This window comes from Semicossyphus pulcher, unplaced genomic scaffold (assembly GCF_022749685.1).
Source record: "Semicossyphus pulcher isolate SPU_LCO1_2020_fin unplaced genomic scaffold, fSemPul1.0.p SCAF_3, whole genome shotgun sequence".
Lineage (NCBI taxonomy): Eukaryota > Metazoa > Chordata > Actinopteri > Labriformes > Labridae > Semicossyphus > Semicossyphus pulcher.
This window is the reverse complement of record NW_027211704.1, coordinates 15718208-15735709: the sequence shown is the minus strand read 5'-3', so window position 1 is coordinate 15735709 and position 17502 is coordinate 15718208. Positions and strand designations below refer to the sequence as shown.

Sequence of the window (17502 nt, the reverse complement as noted above, 5' to 3'; positions counted from 1 at the left end):
TCTCAAAATGGGGGCCACATTAGTACTGATAAACCATATCCATGGGACAATGCAAAAAAAAGTTAGACCTACAACGCACCGAGGGTGCACTGAGCGTAATAGACTTCCTGTTAATTGAATACCGATTTACACATCAGTCTCGCCATTAAAATCTTATTGTTTCAGCCAACAAAACTACTTCAGCAGCCTTGCCTCCTTAAAACCATGACTCCAGCTACGTCAATGAGTCATTTTTCCAAAAATGAATAATTTGTGAAAATGATTGATAATGTATGCTTATCCCTGCTGGCTCAATAAAAACTAATGCTGATTTCCATGTAGACTATGATGTGAACAGACAGTCGCCACTACAGCCATCTTTTTTATTTAAATTCCTTTGAATTCCTGATAAGTTATTTTGGAGTGTTTGAAAGTTACTGATTAAAATCAGTTTTTCCCTTTAAGTTTTTGTGCAAAAATTAACAGTTAACATATTTTGCTAAACTTATCCTGAAAAGTTTAGGTGTAGAAAATTTGCTCAATTTTTTTTCAGAAGAAGGTCTGGAAGGGATTTTACGTTGGCCGGGTCCATGTAAACTTTGTGAAAATTAATACAGTAACATCAAATCTATATGGCGTAATGTTGTTGGGCGGAATATGTTTCTTTTTGGTGAGTAACGGGATTGCTGGTCGGGAGACAAACTTTCAGTGAGCCGATTTTTAATCATTTTAGGAAGCTAATGAACCCTATGAAAATAAGTTATTTTATATGTAGTATTTTTCATCCTGTGACATGCTTCAATTTTATGTATTTGTATTATATAATATTTAGTTTTATTGTATTTCATTTAATTATTTTTGTCATCTTATGTCTAGATGCCTTGGAGATGAAGATTATCCATTTTGAATTATTTTCAGTAACTGTTGCTAAAGTGTGTCGGATGAATTTGGTTACGAAAGATTCTAATCAAAAAAGATAATCGCCAAATAAACGAAGAGGGCAGTAATTCTACATTATGGACTCCAACTGCCGTAAACGAAGAAGAAGGGTTCGATTCGACGAAGAAGAAGAGACCCGGAAGTGAGTTTTCGCTGGTCCCATGTGTTGCAGTTCACTTGTCCATTCATTCTTGAAACGACAACTCTTGTAAGATTGCATATTATACATTTCCCACGGAACTCGGGACACGATAAGTCTTAATGCATCTCACATAAACCAAAGACGATAACGGTGGTGTCTCTGCAAGCATAGAGTAACTTTAACTTTAACGTTAGCTAGCTAACTAAGAAATCGCGCTAAAGTCGATTAGAAAGTCATAGCTGCAACCACATATACGAGTGCGTTATCTTAATGAAAAGTGCTGTGGATACTAGCATGATCAAGGAAAACCGGTGGAACATACCCCCCAATGCTCCAGCGTGCATGGAGAAACATCTGTGCTCGGCGCAATACAGAGCAGGTATGTAAGAAGGCAAGCTAGCTTAAGGTTAAAAACACGTGGTTAAGATTTGTTATTGGTTTTTATTTTTACATCTTTTCTGGTGTCCGAGGGTCGTCTTGTTGCAACATTCCGCCAAAGTTTTATAAAGGTTTTGGTACATGAGAAGTGGGCACATATTCAGCTCCCCAGCTGGATTCTGTATTGTGTTGCAGGTGGCTAAATATCAATCAAACATGTCAAACAAATTACATTTGGCCGTTTGAATTATATTTTCTCCGTAGATTCGATGTTTGCCGAATTGAAGAGTGGCTTTCTATCAAGGTAGCAGTAGGTTTTTTCATGTGTTTTTAATCCTACTGGCTGTCTTCACAGATGGCACCCTGCTGCTAGGTGCCTCCAGCCTCACTGGCAGGAGTTGGCAGGGGTCTGTTTGGGTCTACAGCGACCCTGCACAGGCCCCAAATGAGGAACAGTGCAAAGCTGGTGTGCAGACTGAGGCTGGAGTCACAGATGTCAAATGGGTGTCAGAAAAGGGTGTTGTGGTGGCATCAGACTCTGGTAAGAAGCAGATTCACAGCAGTTATGAATACATATTGAATGAATTGGACTTGAATGTTAAACTGGATTTTGTTTGACTTTTTCCTCATGCAGGTGCTTTGGAGCTCTGGGAACTGGCAGAGGATGAGCGTCTGCTGGTGAATCGCTTTACCAAACATGAGCATGACCACATTGTCACCACAGTGAGCCCAGTTACAGGAGCAAACAGTGCTGTCACTGGCAGCATGGACTGCCGGTTAGAGCCTATTTTACATGATTACACATAGTTGGCTAAAGTCTCAGTGCAGAACAAAGCATCTTGGTTGTTTGATGCTTTGAATTTTGGCTGTGTGATTTTGACCCTTTTCACCCAGTGTTCATCACATTGTATTTTCTTGCACTTGTTCCCTGCAGAATTAAGATCTGGGATCTCAGTCAGGAGACAGTTGTCACTACCTACAGTGGTAAGGGAAAATCTCTAAACTACTCATATAATATTAATATAGTAGAAGAGATTATTTTATAACTAATCGAACGTATTCAGCAAATATTCAAATTTAATTGGTTCTATATTTGTCACAAAGTCTTTTGTTTTTTTGTTTTTTTTATAAGTGGGAGATAAATCCCTCTTTGTAAATCACAACATCAAATCCCTTTATTCATGTGACCTCTGTTTAAAAACCCCAGGGGCTTGACAAGGGCGTTCCATAATCCATAGTTACAATATACACTTCATGTTTTCTCCTGATTTACAAACTGTGATTGCATGGTAAGTGGTGTCACTGGAAAAATACATGATGTTAGGTTTGGTTACTTTATTTGTACCCGAGTGAGTTGGCCTCCTTTTACACACACAATCAACAGCACAAGACCAACTTGGTAAACATGATACACAAAGTGAGGACAGTGCTCAAGACTAAATGGCTAACCCTATTAAAATGTGGTTTGTACGTCAATAGAAAGAAAATAAATAAAGATGGTAAAAAGCAAAGTTGAATATGTGACGTAACTTTTTCTCTCTTTAGCGCACACACAGCCCATCAGTTGTGTCGCCTGCAGTCCTACAGACGAGTCTCTCTTCCTCTCCTGTAGTGAAGTAAGATGCTGATCAATGCATTTTTGTGAACATCATAAAATAGCTGATGAATATTATCATACAAATAACACCGAGCTGCATAAATGTGCTTATGTGTAATCAGGATGTCTTTGTGTTTTAACCCAAGAAACTGTAAGCAGTAATACCGATGGTTCAGTTGTAGAAAATCAGTCGCATAACTGTGAAACATTCCTCGTATTCATTCAAACTTAACCTGATTTTATCCTCCATCTCTCAGGATGGCCGTGTGCTGATGTGGGACAGAAGGAAGCCAAACAAACCAGCCACTAGAATAGGTGAGCAGCAGGTTTAACCAGGTTGTTGACAGTGCTGGATTTGATTTTGCCACAGCGGTGATTTGTACCAAACCTTTTCCAACATAGACTGAGCGAGCAAACTATTATAGAAAGGCAACGACACTAGTCGAGGATGAGATAATTTTTTTGTCATTTCTCCATCTCCAATTTAATTGCAAGTGTGCGTCGTTTAGCCTGTTTGATAACACACGGGGCAGGTTAGGACATCTCCATAGAGAAAAACTGAAACCATCTGCAGTCCCACGCTTGGTCCCACATCACCTCCAGTTAGAAATAAATGTAACTGACAGGCATACTTATAAACAGCTATGTAGTGGTTGTTTGTTTGGCTGGTTTAACAAGTCTGATCGTGTGATTGTTGATGCCAGCCTGTCTAGCTAATTTAATGATACTCATCTCAAGACACAATCCTTTTTCATCAGCCGATATTGATCTATTCTTCTGTTTTTGTCTCAGATGTCGAGTCCCCCAGCTGCTCCCCCACCACTGTAGCTTGGCACCCTCACCACAGAAGCACCATTGCTTTCGGTAAGGCCCAGCAGCAGATCAGTGATTGACATTAAATCTGCAGGTTCTTTGTGTTTGATTGTGAACATTGTGCCTCAGGTGATGAGCTGGGCAGAGTGACAGTGAAGGATTTCCTGGGAACAGAGCCAGCCCGGGTGGAGAAAGTCCACAGGCGCAGAGTTACTGGACTTGCCTTCTCTACACACAGGTAAACAAATCCCTGCATAGCGTCATTAGTTATTACATCGCTCCGCTAGGAACATTTTAACTTCTTTTTTTCCATCCTAGTGCTCCATTGCTCGCCTCCATAGGTGACGATTGTTCCCTCGCTGTTCTGAACTCTGATCTGCAAGAAATGTGAGTCTTCGCACTTCACACTTAAAAACACTATGTACCAAAATACCTATACTTATTATGTTTCCTTTTTTTTTTGTTCTTTGTAGGCATAGAGATCGGAGACATCAGGACTTTGTCAAAGGTGTGTGCTGGCTCCACGGTGGCTCCAACACTCTCACAACTATAGGCTGGGATCACCTTGTGCTTCACCACACGGTGGGTCCGGCTGCTGGAGCTCCCAACTCCTCTTAGACCCATCAGATGCGCACACACCTAAGATGAGCGAGCACGGTTTAAAAATTACTACTGTCCCCCCTATTTTTGAGGGGTGTCCATTCGTATCAAAAAGTATGTTAACAAGAAATATGGATTGTGTTTCATTGTCATTTAGTAACCAAGATATGTACACAATAGTTGGACTTTTGTTCTCCATATCCTGGCCTTGGTGCATAACTACTCTACTCTATGATGCATTATCCATCCGCTTCTTTCATACTGTAAATCACTTCCATGTGTAATGAGACTTAAGGCAACCCAATTTGTATTTCATCATTTCACATTAAAGGTAACTTGATGTTGTGATAACAAGAACATTTTGGACATTTCTTTGTGTTCTCTGAAATCTCACTTCTACTGTCGTCAGACTTTAGGAGGAAACTGTTTAAATTACCGGGGATGAGAAGAGTCGCTCATTGAGTTTATGAATGTAAATTCTAAGGCCATATTCTGTGTATCGATACAACCGTGTGACTGACGAAGACCCCATTAACCCACTCCTGGTTCAAAAGAGGGTAGTGTGTTATGTGAGTCCAGTGTGGGCGGTCGGCTCAGAAGTTAACAAGATTACATGTGTGATTCACACAGTCAGTGGCAGCTATGGTGTCATTACTAATCTCTGGTCTGACGCTGTAGACTGGACTTAACTGGACTGTAATCATTACCACATGACACCAGTACATTGTTTTGTAAACACTATCATAGACGTTACCTTATTAATGCTTGTTGCAGGTTAGCATTTTCAAGGACCGCCAATTCAGCTCTTCAGCTTACTCAGGAGCATTAACCTGTTGGATGGTAATTTATCTACATTGTTCCATTTTCTAAATACATATATAAACTAAATGAAGTGTTTGTATAATAAGGCAAAGCATTAAAACAGTTAGACAACAACAATCAGGCCAACAATGATGAAATATTGTTTATTAACATCAAGTGTGGCAGGTTAGTCCAAATTGAATAACCAATATCATTAAAGGAGCAGTTTCATGTCCCGCATGAGTTCAGGACCATTGATTGCCTACATCATATGTAACTACCCTTCGGTATATTGACCCTTAAATTCTGAGCCAACATACAGACTTTTTAAATGTATTAATGTGAGCTACAAAGCCCCGTTCAATCTACAAACTGACGTTTGACTTCATCAGCAGTTGCGGTACTCTTGAGGATAGTATAGTAAGAGGCTTAATTTAACAAAGGTCCTAAACTATAACGCAACTGTCATGCAATTTTAAGCTCTTTTTCATATGGATATCCAAAGCATGTGAACTCTATTTGTACTGTGTTTGCTCATCTTTACACCAACACAAATGCTTGTTACTGTGCACATAAACACTCAAGAACATTTCCACAAACATGCAATCAATGCTTTGTTTTATTTACCAGTTAGGGAGTTGTTGGACAACTTATGGCGTGAATAAACAGCTCTGCTTTCAAACTTTCTTGCCTTTCTAACTACATTTTACAATTGCAAAGTTCCTTATTAATCTAATACAAAAAGATATGTGTAGCTACATTGATATACATTTTAACTGCATAGGAATAACTTTTGTACAGATGGCAAAACATTTCCAAGATCAATAAATATGAAATCCCACTGAGATATAAACACATCCTTACACTTGTGTAAAATGACAGTTTGCTTTGTTCCAATTGGACCCACAAAATAAACATGTAACAGTATGAAATTACAGCATGAACCGCAGTTATTACATTCTACATTATGATTTTATTTTACAATCAAGATTAGAGATAAATCTGTTGACTGACTCAACATCCTACGAGATATATCCTATATTGATTTTCACTCAGCGTACACTCACGGCAATGAATAACTTAAGCATACAATATTTGATTAATAGATTATTATTATTTATCTGCGTACATTATAAATGTTTCCCTTTTGGCATTGAGACTAATTAAAAGCTTTGGTTAAAAAGGCAACATAAACATTTACACTGAATGAACACTAGCAGCAAAAAAAACAAAAACGTCTTGTTTACTTTTAAAAATAAAATATTAAAACGGAAACCTGACAGGGATGAGCGTGATCTCCAGAGTTTGAGAAATATATCCAGACTACATAATCCAGAGCTGAACATTGTTATCATCTGTAACATATTTGCCAACCACATTTGTGCAACTCATTTCACCAATTCATTTTGATGCAAAATTATCAAATCCAATACATGCACTGTGTTCTAAACTAAATAGCGTCCATCTCATTAGGGCTCCCCTTGACCGAAAAGAGTTATAGGGTTTTTGGTTCCAGGCCGGACTGTAAAGGTCATACCGTACTGATGTTTTGACTGCACTCCGTTGCTGAAAAGAAGAACATATTCATGATTATGAGTGGGCACTGTATCCAAATATGGGTTTATCAGTTGGAAAAGTAGTGGTGATGGTTTTGAAGTCTTACCTGGTGGGACTTTTCACTGACGAGTTCTCCTGATATTTCTTGACCACTTTACCCTCCAGCTCCCGCATGTCCAAGGCTGGTGGTTTGTTCACCACAGGGGTATTCTTGATCTGTCGTGTGGCTTTCGGGACGACAGGGACCTTATTGTCCTCATCAGACAAGGGGGAGCCCCAGTCGTCGGAACTCGACTCTGCCTCCTTCACAGACGTCATTTTGTGGTCCATTTCCGCCATCTTCTTTTGTAAGATGCTCAAGAGTGTGGCTTGACTGGCCGAAAGATTGGATGGGAGTTGGTTAGGAACCACCTTGGGTTTAGTCGGGACTTGCAGCTTTGGTTTGATATCGATGTTAGGAGGTGGGAGTTTTGGAGGTGCTGGGGGTTTTGGTTTTGGAGGAGGAGGAGGGGATGGAGCCTGAAATGGAGGGAGAGGGGTCAAAGTTGGTGGTGGTGCCACTTTCCTGGGAGGGTCAGGTGGAGGGATGGAAGGAGGTGGCCCGACAATATCATCAAAATCATCAAACTCTGGCGGTGGAGGGAGAAATGGTACACTTAGATCCTCTGGCTGTGGAGATTGAGACTTTGAGAGGCTTTGATCTGTGTTTTGTTTCCGCGCAACTAAGTTGGTCACACTTGGGGATCCAGCCGTTCGACTGAGACCTGGACTACTAGATGGCATCTGGCCCTTGACCAACGCAGGGCTGCTTGATTTTTCTGGAGTCTGAATTGTTTGTGCATGTTCCGCAGGACTCACAGACTTTGGACTTTCCTGAACTCTTTCTTGAGATGCCAGAGAAGAGGATGAACTGGACCTTGGAGTGCTGATAACGGAATTGGGAATGGAGTTGCTCGGGTGAACGCTTGTACTTGGCTGTTCATCCTTCTTGGCACTGTTTTCTCGTGACAGAGAATTAGTTCTGTGTTTTTCTCTTTTTTTTGCCGCCATTAAAAGAGCCAACGGGGAAGCTGCATGTCCCTCTCGTGCCCCGTTGCTTTCGCTACTCTTAAGGTTGCGTAGTTTCCGATCTAGTAACGGGCTGAACTTGTGACTTTGATTTGGAGAGACTTGTATTTTGTCCTTGTTGGGCTCTGTATTCACCGAAGCACTGCTGTCTTTCTGAAGCTGTGGCGATGTCTGACGAGAGTTACGGAGAGGTTTCTCTATTTGAGGTGCTGAAACTGTCGCTGCTTTCGCTTCCTTGTTTGGCACAGGCAGGGTAGCTTGAGGTGTTTGAGTGATTTTTAAGCTGTCCTTCAGTTCCTGTACATCTTTAGAAACTGGTTTGGGCGGTGTTGCCACTTTAGGGGCTTTGCCATCCACCTGGACAGGCGCTGGAGCAGTTTTGACAGGCTCAGAATCTTCCAGGAGTAACTTCTGCTTGGGTCTTGTGTCAGGTTCCTCATAGCTTTTGAGAAGTGAGGTTGTGGGAACATTGTAAAGCTTTGCCGTGTGTTGGGGATTGAAAGTTGACAATGTTGGTGTCTGCACGGGGGGAGGTGGGGCAGGATTCTGTGGTGGGGAGTCAAAGTTGGAGATAGAAGACAGTCTAACAGGTTTCGTCGGAGGTGTCTTAAGAGACTTGTTTTGCCTTTCAGCAGGGGGCTGTGGGGGAGCAAATCTTGGATGATTAGGTACTTGGGCCAATGGTGGACTAGAAATTGGTACGGATGATGCAGATCCGCTTGAGCAAGTAGATGGAGGCTTTGGAGGAGCCATTGGTGGTGGTTTTAAGAAGGTTAAATCTTCCTCCTCCCTGGAAGGTGCCAGTGAAGTGGGGTTTGGGGCAGGCATGGAAGAAGGTTGAAGGGTTGCCAAGTCTAGAGTGCTCAGGTCACCCATGAAGTCTGGTGGAGGGATAAATGTCCCTGGTGGAAGGATAGAAGTTCCTGGTGGGGGTGGAGGTGCCATAGATGGATGAGGAGGAACAAATATATCCTCCTCCGCAAGGTCAGGCCCAGAGATGAGTGATCCATTGGACAGCTGATCTCCACCAACTATGAAACAGAAGAAGAAAAGTTCAGTGCGGTTGTAAACTGTTAATGAGGAGCGCTCACAATGTTTAACTGTGTAAAAGTATAAAGACCTGTGTGGTGAATGTTATCAATGGTGTCATCATCAATATCATGTTCACAATACATAATAGATGTCCCATAATGAATCCTTAAAATATTATGCTGAAATGGATTCTAAAGGTTTTAGATGGATCCAGATTTCGAGGTTAGAGAGATCCACGTCCTATAAATTCAAACACTCCCATTCAGCAAATAGTCTGTCCATTTGGTCTGGCTGCTTGAAAAGATTCAGGAGGGTTCTTGAGCAATTGCCAGGACAAACATTTACCTGCCCTGAATTTTCAACCCTTTATGGAGACAGATTGCTGTGATCCATCAACTGTGTCTGACTGAAGGCACCACAAATGGTCTGGGTCCTTCGCCATGTAAATAATGGAATTTGCCATGCTTAAGTACATATTTGAGGTAGCTCGATGCTCACCTGAACCGTTGATCTTTGGACCATTGACTGGGGGAAGGAGGGGGACTTTGGGTGTTGGGACAGCAAACCCTTGAAAGCTGTCATGTGAGGACTGTGGGGGGGGGGGGGGGAAACAAACATTGGGCTGTTAATATATCAACATCTGAGACATAAGAACAAAGTTTGGTTCAAGAACATTGGTAAACATGAGATGAACTATACATCCTGCTGAAAAGAGTTTAGCAGCTCTCAACATTACTTGAAACAACTTGGTAGGGCTGGAACTTTTTATGTTGTTACCATCAATAACATTAAGCATCAAAAAAACTAGTGCACAAGTTTTGGTACCTTGAGGAACCTCATGATCAGTCCCAAAATACCTTATTTGAAATACATAAGTTGATCATGTCTACTTCCGAAGTGTTTGTTTTTTTGAAATACAGGAGCTGGATGTATCGAACGCAACATTTTTATATACAGCACTTTCGCATTCTTCACTCATGAGCAGCACTTGGTGAATCAGAGGATACACCTATTATTCATCACATTGTTTCTAGTGTTTAAATGGGCCCGGCCGGGAGAATCACAAGCTGTCACGTAGTTACCGTGTGTTTTGAAAAAGGAGACAGACAGGAAGAGATTTGCTGCCCTCTTCAAGGCCCGCACACCACCAAAAATAAACACGGACTGTGTTGACACAACAGAAGACCATGAGATCTGACAGGGTATGAACCCTTCAAACGGCAAAAAATAATAATTCCGGCAACACACGACATATTTTCACTGCTGTGCCTCTTTACATTGTTGTCCTGTAGTTGTCCTGTAAGTTATCTGCTCATGCAATAAAGCACACACCAGCTTCACTTAGATGAGTAATTAGGCTGGTAATGATCTAGTATACTGCTTACAGCCCTTTAAATGCTTCTTTAATTGTAAAACATCTGCTCAAATCATCATTTAACATCCCAAAACAGTAAATACGTCTCAGTTTCACGCAGCTACAGGTTAGAAAGAAAGACTAGTGAGATTAAAATACTTTGGACATCAGCCTGAAATCACGCCTTGAGTGACTGTACTCCGTTTTGCTAATAATCACAGGACACTAATGTAGCTTCTTGGAATGGTATGTTCGCTGCACCACAGGCCGAGGGCGTGTCAGTGAAATGGCGTCAAATCCAGTTTGATTCATGTGTTTGTTCCCTTCTCTATGACTCACTTTCAATCTGTCGCAGCAGTCTGAGCTGTCCTGCCCATGTGCTGCTGGGTGTGCCACGGCCAGCGCATGCCACAGACGCATTCACAAAACACTCCCAAACACTGAGGTGTGTGAACCAGAGCAGAAACGAGCTCTTTATTTATATCTGTACCATGACAATATAATGGGAGGCCGGGTAGACGAGCCGACTGCGTGTGTAGTGCTAATAGTAAAGGAACAACTTGAATGTAAGGAGTTTGACACTACAGTATAGGGATATGAGCAGAATGGCAGAAGACGTGTGGGGATGTTTTACTAAAAAATACCAATGACACAACATGAAACTACTCCCCTACAAGTGAAAGTGTTGCATTCACAATTCTACAAAAGTATTATCCCCAAAAGTGCTTTGATTATCTAAAGCAAATTGGCTTAAGATGCCAAACGGCCTCCCTGAGTGTTAAACTGTACATTACCCGAAGCCAAATAGGTCGGAAATCACCGGTTTAATCCTGCGTAAAATTGGGTTATTGTATCGTGTGTCTTTACGATTATGTCAAATATACTTGTAATTGTTGATGTCAGAATTTAGTGATGTATAAGCTTCAATATTTTCCCTCTGCACTGCAACTACAGCACTTAAGTGGATGCACATGGTGATACACTATCAATACACTGGCACCAAACATGGCCGTCTTTGACAGGTAGAATCACTGACTGACCTTTGTGAGTTCCTTTCAAACTGAAAACACGTCTGGTGCGATAAATGAAAAGCAAACACTAACAGCACTTTACTATTCATGACTTGCTCTTATGTTATGGTAATTTGCCAATTTAGCATATTGTCCTACATTATGGTACGTAATGCACTTAGATGGTAGATTGTGAGTTAGAGCATCTTCATAGTGTTTTCACTCCCATGTTAGACTAAATTAAAATCCTTAGAATGGAAAGTGATCAAAGAATGAAGTTTTACCAAAGAGACACAAAAATCTCCAAACGTAACTGAAGCCATTCAATGCTGATTCACAAACACGTCACATGCATAAACAGACATGGGCCTAGTTTTTCACACATGCCCTGTGCCTGTTAAAGCTGACCCAGATTCAAACACACTCATCCAGTCAAACACTGTCCTTTATCAGTTAATTAGCACCTACGCAGCGCTGCAGATACAGAGTTCAGGATGAAGTAATGCATAATGAAAGGGTGGGGACCGTTCCTACGCGTATCTTATTTTTCTCCAAACTTGAGTTATAAACATAAATATCTACAGAGTTTGCGCTGTGAAGCTTTACTGAGGGACTCACAGTGTGATGCTTGACTGTCGGTCTGGCCCGCACGCTGGCTGTTCCTGACTCGGGGATCGCTGATGACTCCAGCACCAGCTCCACGTCCCTCGCGTCTGAGGAAACAAAAGATTTTAATACCCTGGCAGTAAAGTTTCAGTTAATTTGTCAGCACATTTCACCCTTTAATAACTGCACTGTGTCCCACTGTGCATTGTAATTCTCTGAGGTGCAGATTAGTACATCATCATTGTACAGGTAATGAGATACTGTATGCACCAAAGAGGCCTCTTTGTAGTCGCCACTCAATCTATTAGTCTCCTGTGTGATCCCATGTGCTGTTACAGGTAGGTCTGTTGTTGACAGCTGAATGGTCGACTGAACAGACGACACTAATCTTTATTTATTTTACACCATTGTGATGCAGTGAAAGCTTAGTTTTGGTGGCAACTGAAGATTATCACGTTATGTAACTTACATGTACATATGCAGTATACTGAATATTCATCGCTCGCTTCAAAAGAACCAGAATCACATCCACTAAAAGTTTTTAAATTAATTTTTAACTGATTGATTTATATATTTGAGTGTTTCTATAGCAGCAGAAAATATCCTGTATTTTGAAAGGGCAAAGAGATATTTGTATAATTCAAAAATGTTGGTTGAGGTGATAAATGAGCACATTTGTGTTCAGTTCTAATCAAATGCAAAACTAAACTAAACAAAGGCAAACTGGGAAAGGTGTGTCCAAAAAGGAGACAAAAACAGGGGGATAAAACTTATCCATAAATCCATTTATGACGTATAAGTACAAACAATCAAAGACCGGGACAGCTGAAAATCCTTTCTGCTAAGCTAATTGATCATATCAGAGGTCACTGTGGTCGGCTGGAGAAAAGATATTTAGAAGTCGTACATTCCTTTGCTGTTCGTTCCCGTGTCTGTCGTCTTGTTTGTCCAATAAGTGACTGATGAAAGAAACGTGTCACTGAGAGGCTCTTAGTCTGCGTGTGCTGTCAGACCTCTAAAGCAACCGAATGAAATGAAATTATCAACAAGGAAAGTTAAGTGTTTTTTAAGTAAGTAATTATGGTGCACTTCAGACCAAATATATGATGGTGTCGAAATACAACTGAGAGATAAACTGGGTAGATTCGGCTGTGGTGTAAACCAGTCCAACCAAATCATTGGTTTCCCTATTGTGCACCAGGCTGATTTAAATAGACAAATGTCCTTGATCAGGTTACAGCTTTGCATGGCATTTGCTCTCGTTTCCTGCTCCTTTGATCAAATGGAACTAAAGTCCCGTAGAGCTGGACCATTCATCTGTAAAATTATACCAAAGGAAATTTGTCTGGGATTTGTGTTAGCCTCATATTATTCCATAAAGATATTTTCCTAGTCCTAATAGGTACTTCATATTTTAACAATATACTTTTATTATTTAACTGTTTAAAGGGGGTGAAAAGGTGAGTGATTGAATGGTTAGTATTTCACACTTTCTTCTTACACTTTATTACTTTACTGACTCTTTCTACAGCTTTTAACAACATCTCCTAGTCTTCCTTGGCAGATGGAGTTCACTCAGTTGTAGTGGTAAATGTGCTGTTATCCTGTGTTCTTATACTTATAATATTGATATGAAGGTCTCTGATCTCTGATTTTATCACATCATCATATTCGTCTTATTTTCTTCAGGATATTACATCTGTAATAATTTAAGGTGATGCCAAACTCACAGCTAGCTGTCATTTTGTTGTTTATCTGAGATTAAAGCTAACTTAAGCTTCACTCAACCTGTGTCCAAACAGGTCAGAACTGTCAAGATAAGCAGCTATTTTAGACACAACTCCAATAACAGGGAATTTGATCTGCTGTTTCTAGACATGCCTGTCAAGCTACCTTATAACACTGTCAAGGCAACACAAAACTACGCACAGTGAACACACTTTGTGGTTGACAGGAGAGGTCGTTCAGAAGTCAGACATGCAGAGTCTTTCACATTTAACCATGAAGGAAAAATAATCAATCATTTTTCAGCAAACAGGTTTGTCATTGATGAATCACGTTCACTTGATGGCACCTGCTGCTACGAGTCCATCAGAACATGACAGCTGAGATGTAGGATTTTTAACAGTCGTAGGTCTACATACACATGAGAGCAAGAAAACCTTACTCCAAGCCCACACCGAGTTCCAAAGGTCGTGTTTTCCTTCAGTATATCGTTTATATAAAACGTAATGTACGTAAATGTATTTTAGCCAGTTAGCAGTGTACTCACCCATGTCTTTCATTTTGACATTGGTGTCGAAAAGTGAGTGGTTCTTTCGACCAAAAATGTGCAGCGGTCCCCTCTTCATGGTCGATTGATTACTTTACGTGTAGCTACGACGAGGCTGGATTATTGACGCATTTCTGATCGACAGGTAAATCCAAGGGAAAGCAGCAGGTGAGCGACAGGTGCAGCGCAGCAGGTAAACCTGACTCCTGTGATTTGGTGCAAACTTTTCAGGACTGACAGAGAAAATGGAGCAAACCCCGCCTCCTCCCCTTTCACTGAGCCTCCCTGTTTTTATATACACTCCCAACAGGTGAGGCCTCGGCTCTCCTTTCCGGCCACATTCCAGCACAAATCTCACCTGCGTTTACCTGACGAGCTGCTCCTCTCTTTAATCCATTCACTTTATTAATGCTTGCTAACTTGACCTTTTCTGTTCATCTTATCGGAGTTATAACCACCTATACACCTCAGTGTACTGTGTTTACCTGACTGACAGTGAACACACCAGGTGTATTTGGTTTATACCCATCATAAAAACGTTCAGGAACGTTTCACTTTTACAGCACCTTGATAAATAGCAACGTGGACCTTTGTTTTGGCTCCAACAGGAAATAGTGTGCAGGAAATAAGCTGTTTTTCCCCATATGGTTATAAATATGTAATAAAACCTGAACCATCCTGATCAAAAGCACAACATATAATACTTTATTGATCCCCAGAGGGGAAATTCTGGAACAGAAACACTTCATTATCATTTATATACTAAATACAACCCAGAATTATCAAGTGATCAAGTCTAAAAGCAAATAAAAGTATGTTTACTTAAGCTATCAATATAACTTACTGGTGAATATTTTCTTCTAGTACTTTTAAAGGAAAGTATAAATGTTTTCTCCACACTGTTTATCAGACAGTTATACTTCCAATATTTTGTGATGAGTGTCTAGAATATGATGCATTTTTGATATATTAAACAACTGGGCCCATTGTGCAAAGTGAATACATTTACTTGTGATACTTTAAGTACATTTGGCTGATAGTACTCAAATGTTTCTGTGTGGAGTTTACATGTTCTCCTCGTGCATGCGTGGGTTCCCTCCAGGTGCTCTGGCTTCCTCTCACAGACTAAAGACATGCTGGTTAGGTTCATAGGTGACTCTAAAATTCCCAGAAGGTGTGAACGTGAGCATGAAGGGTTGTCTGTCTTTGTGTGTCAGCCCTGTGATTGACTGGCGATCAGTCCAGGGTGTACCCCGCCTCTCGCCCCCCACTGACAGCTGAGATAGGCTCCAGCCCCCTGAGACCCTGAACAGGATAAGCGGTGTAGATAAAGGATGGATGATTTACATTACTGGGTGATTTGCAGGTACAAAAAAACTATAGGAAAAAGTCAAACATGGAGACATTAAACACAATAGAGAGAACAAAATAAATTAAAAGTCTTTGTGCTTTTTGACAGAGAGCAGAGAGATTACGTTGAGCTGATAGTGAGAGGGAGTTTACACAGTGTTGCAGGTGAAACAGTAAAAGCCGGATTGACCTTTGCCCTCAGCCTGGACTGTTGAACTTGAACAACATCTGGTCAGAAAAACACATAATAGAGCCAGACAAATGAGGATTTTATTATTATATTATAACATAGTTTAAATAATTCTGATGATTTTATCCTTTATTTACTCAGGTATTCATTTATTATAGATTCGACATTACATTTCTGTTATCGTCCCTTTTTTATATCATAAACCTGTGCCATGGTGAAGGTATGACCTGCCTCCATGGTGTATTTGACCTGAGGATGGGGGAGCATGTGGCTTGTATAAGGAAGATAATTATAAAGGTGATGATGGACAGCCTCGGCTCAAGAGGATCAACAATCCTGTAAATCTCCGAGTGGCCTGAGCTCTGACAGCGACCCTACAGCCGCACTCAGCCTCCGCGCATGTGAGCCAAAGACAGATCCTTGTTTTCTCACATCCTCACAGCTGTGTGTGTTTATTTACAGATGACTGAATATTACAATAAACAAAGATGATATAGGACTTTAATGTAGGATGACAAATACCCACAGTTAAATATTTTATAGACTTTTATAAATAAAGTAAATTAAAGAAGGGGCCTTTTTCTATTATTGCATAGCTTTTTAAATATTCTTGCTTTCCAGGGAACCAGTGTGTTTTTTCCTCTCAGCTACAGTCACAGATTTTCTCCCACCTAAACCTCATCTGTCCTGCAGACACACCAGACTGGTCCTTCTTGTTCCTCTGTCCTTGGATAGGAATTCATCGTGCCGACTGATGCTGAAATGTGAAGAATGTGCCGACAAGAGCCTTTAACTCTTTACCCTCCTTACAGTTACGAACTTACTGTACAGCTCTGCTTTATACACAATATCAGATACAGTCCTGTACATCCCCAGCTATTCAGTGATTTAATTATTCTGTTTTGATTCAGTTATTTAGTGCCAGGTCATGTTCATCCAGTAAAGAGAAGAACAATGATGGCAGTGTTTATGTCAAATACACCAACTTTACACAGTTTATAAAGGTTGAATCATGTTTTAGTGTCCTGACAACCCTAATAACACTAGTATACAGCATTTTTTCAGATCAACTTCCAAACTCTCCTTTTGTTCCCGTGTAATTTTAGCCACAAAGCATACAGGCCCGGACTTGTGCCTTAGCTGAATCATAAACCAGTACAACATTACATGACATCATGAAGTGGAGTAAAAGGAAACGAAGACAGAAAGACCATAAATATCCCGCGTTCCTTTGTGATGAGGTGTCAATGGTTGTAAATGCAGATGGAAATCAAACTGCAGATGAAATCTGAAGCAGATTTATGGAGGGGAAGAACGTGTGTTAGAAGACGGAAACACTTACAGCATATTTCAGGATCATGCATCCGTCATTTAAAGGCAGCTTTCATTTCATCCGTAATATTTCTTCTGTTGAAAATAGTTGAAAACTGAGAACAAAGACGTTTTTGTGTGAGCCCATGTGTCTTCCATTGTGGCTTTTAATTTACCACAGTCGTTCATCGCTGTTTGGTCTCTTGCTTCGTGTACGAGGCACCCGATAAGGACGTTTTGTCCCATATGTCTCAATTATTGACTTATTTGAGATTATTTATAGGGTAAGGTCTTACATCCATCCATTATCTTGATCTGTTGGGGGTCGCAGGGGGCTGGAGCCTATCCCAGCTGTCATTGGGTGAGAGGCAGGGCACACCGTGGATTGTTCGCCAGTCAATCACAGGGCTGTGAAGCAGACAACCGTTCACGCTCACACTCACAGGCAACTTTAGAGTCACCAATGAACCTAACGAGCATGTCTTTGGACTGTGGGAGGAAGC

The 17502-nt window shown here is 40.8% G+C and overlaps 2 protein-coding genes across 2 annotated transcripts; one reads left to right on the top strand and one right to left on the bottom strand.

Moving 5' to 3' along the window:
* The first annotated feature begins 967 nt into the window (after nt 1–967).
* On the top strand, nt 968–4795 carry wdr77 (WD repeat domain 77). The gene is made up of 10 exons (XM_069678484.1): nt 968–1439; nt 1794–1979; nt 2073–2214; nt 2373–2422; nt 2984–3054; nt 3293–3350; nt 3828–3899; nt 3978–4086; nt 4167–4235; nt 4322–4795. Exons 1-10 carry the CDS (start codon nt 1331–1333, stop codon nt 4464–4466), a joined length of 1011 nt encoding a protein of 336 aa, XP_069534585.1. The 5' UTR covers nt 968–1330; the 3' UTR covers nt 4467–4795.
* Nucleotides 4796–5427: 632 nt separating this feature from the next.
* LOC138605319 (proline-rich protein 36) lies at nt 5428–14342 on the bottom strand. The gene is made up of 5 exons (XM_069677481.1): nt 14149–14342; nt 11889–11983; nt 9405–9495; nt 6913–8905; nt 5428–6815 (listed from the first exon to the last, which is right to left on the bottom strand). The coding sequence occupies exons 1-5, from the start codon at nt 14225–14227 to the stop codon at nt 6719–6721; spliced, it is 2355 nt and encodes a 784-aa protein (XP_069533582.1). The 5' UTR covers nt 14228–14342; the 3' UTR covers nt 5428–6718.
* Nucleotides 14343–17502: the final 3160 nt, after the last annotated feature.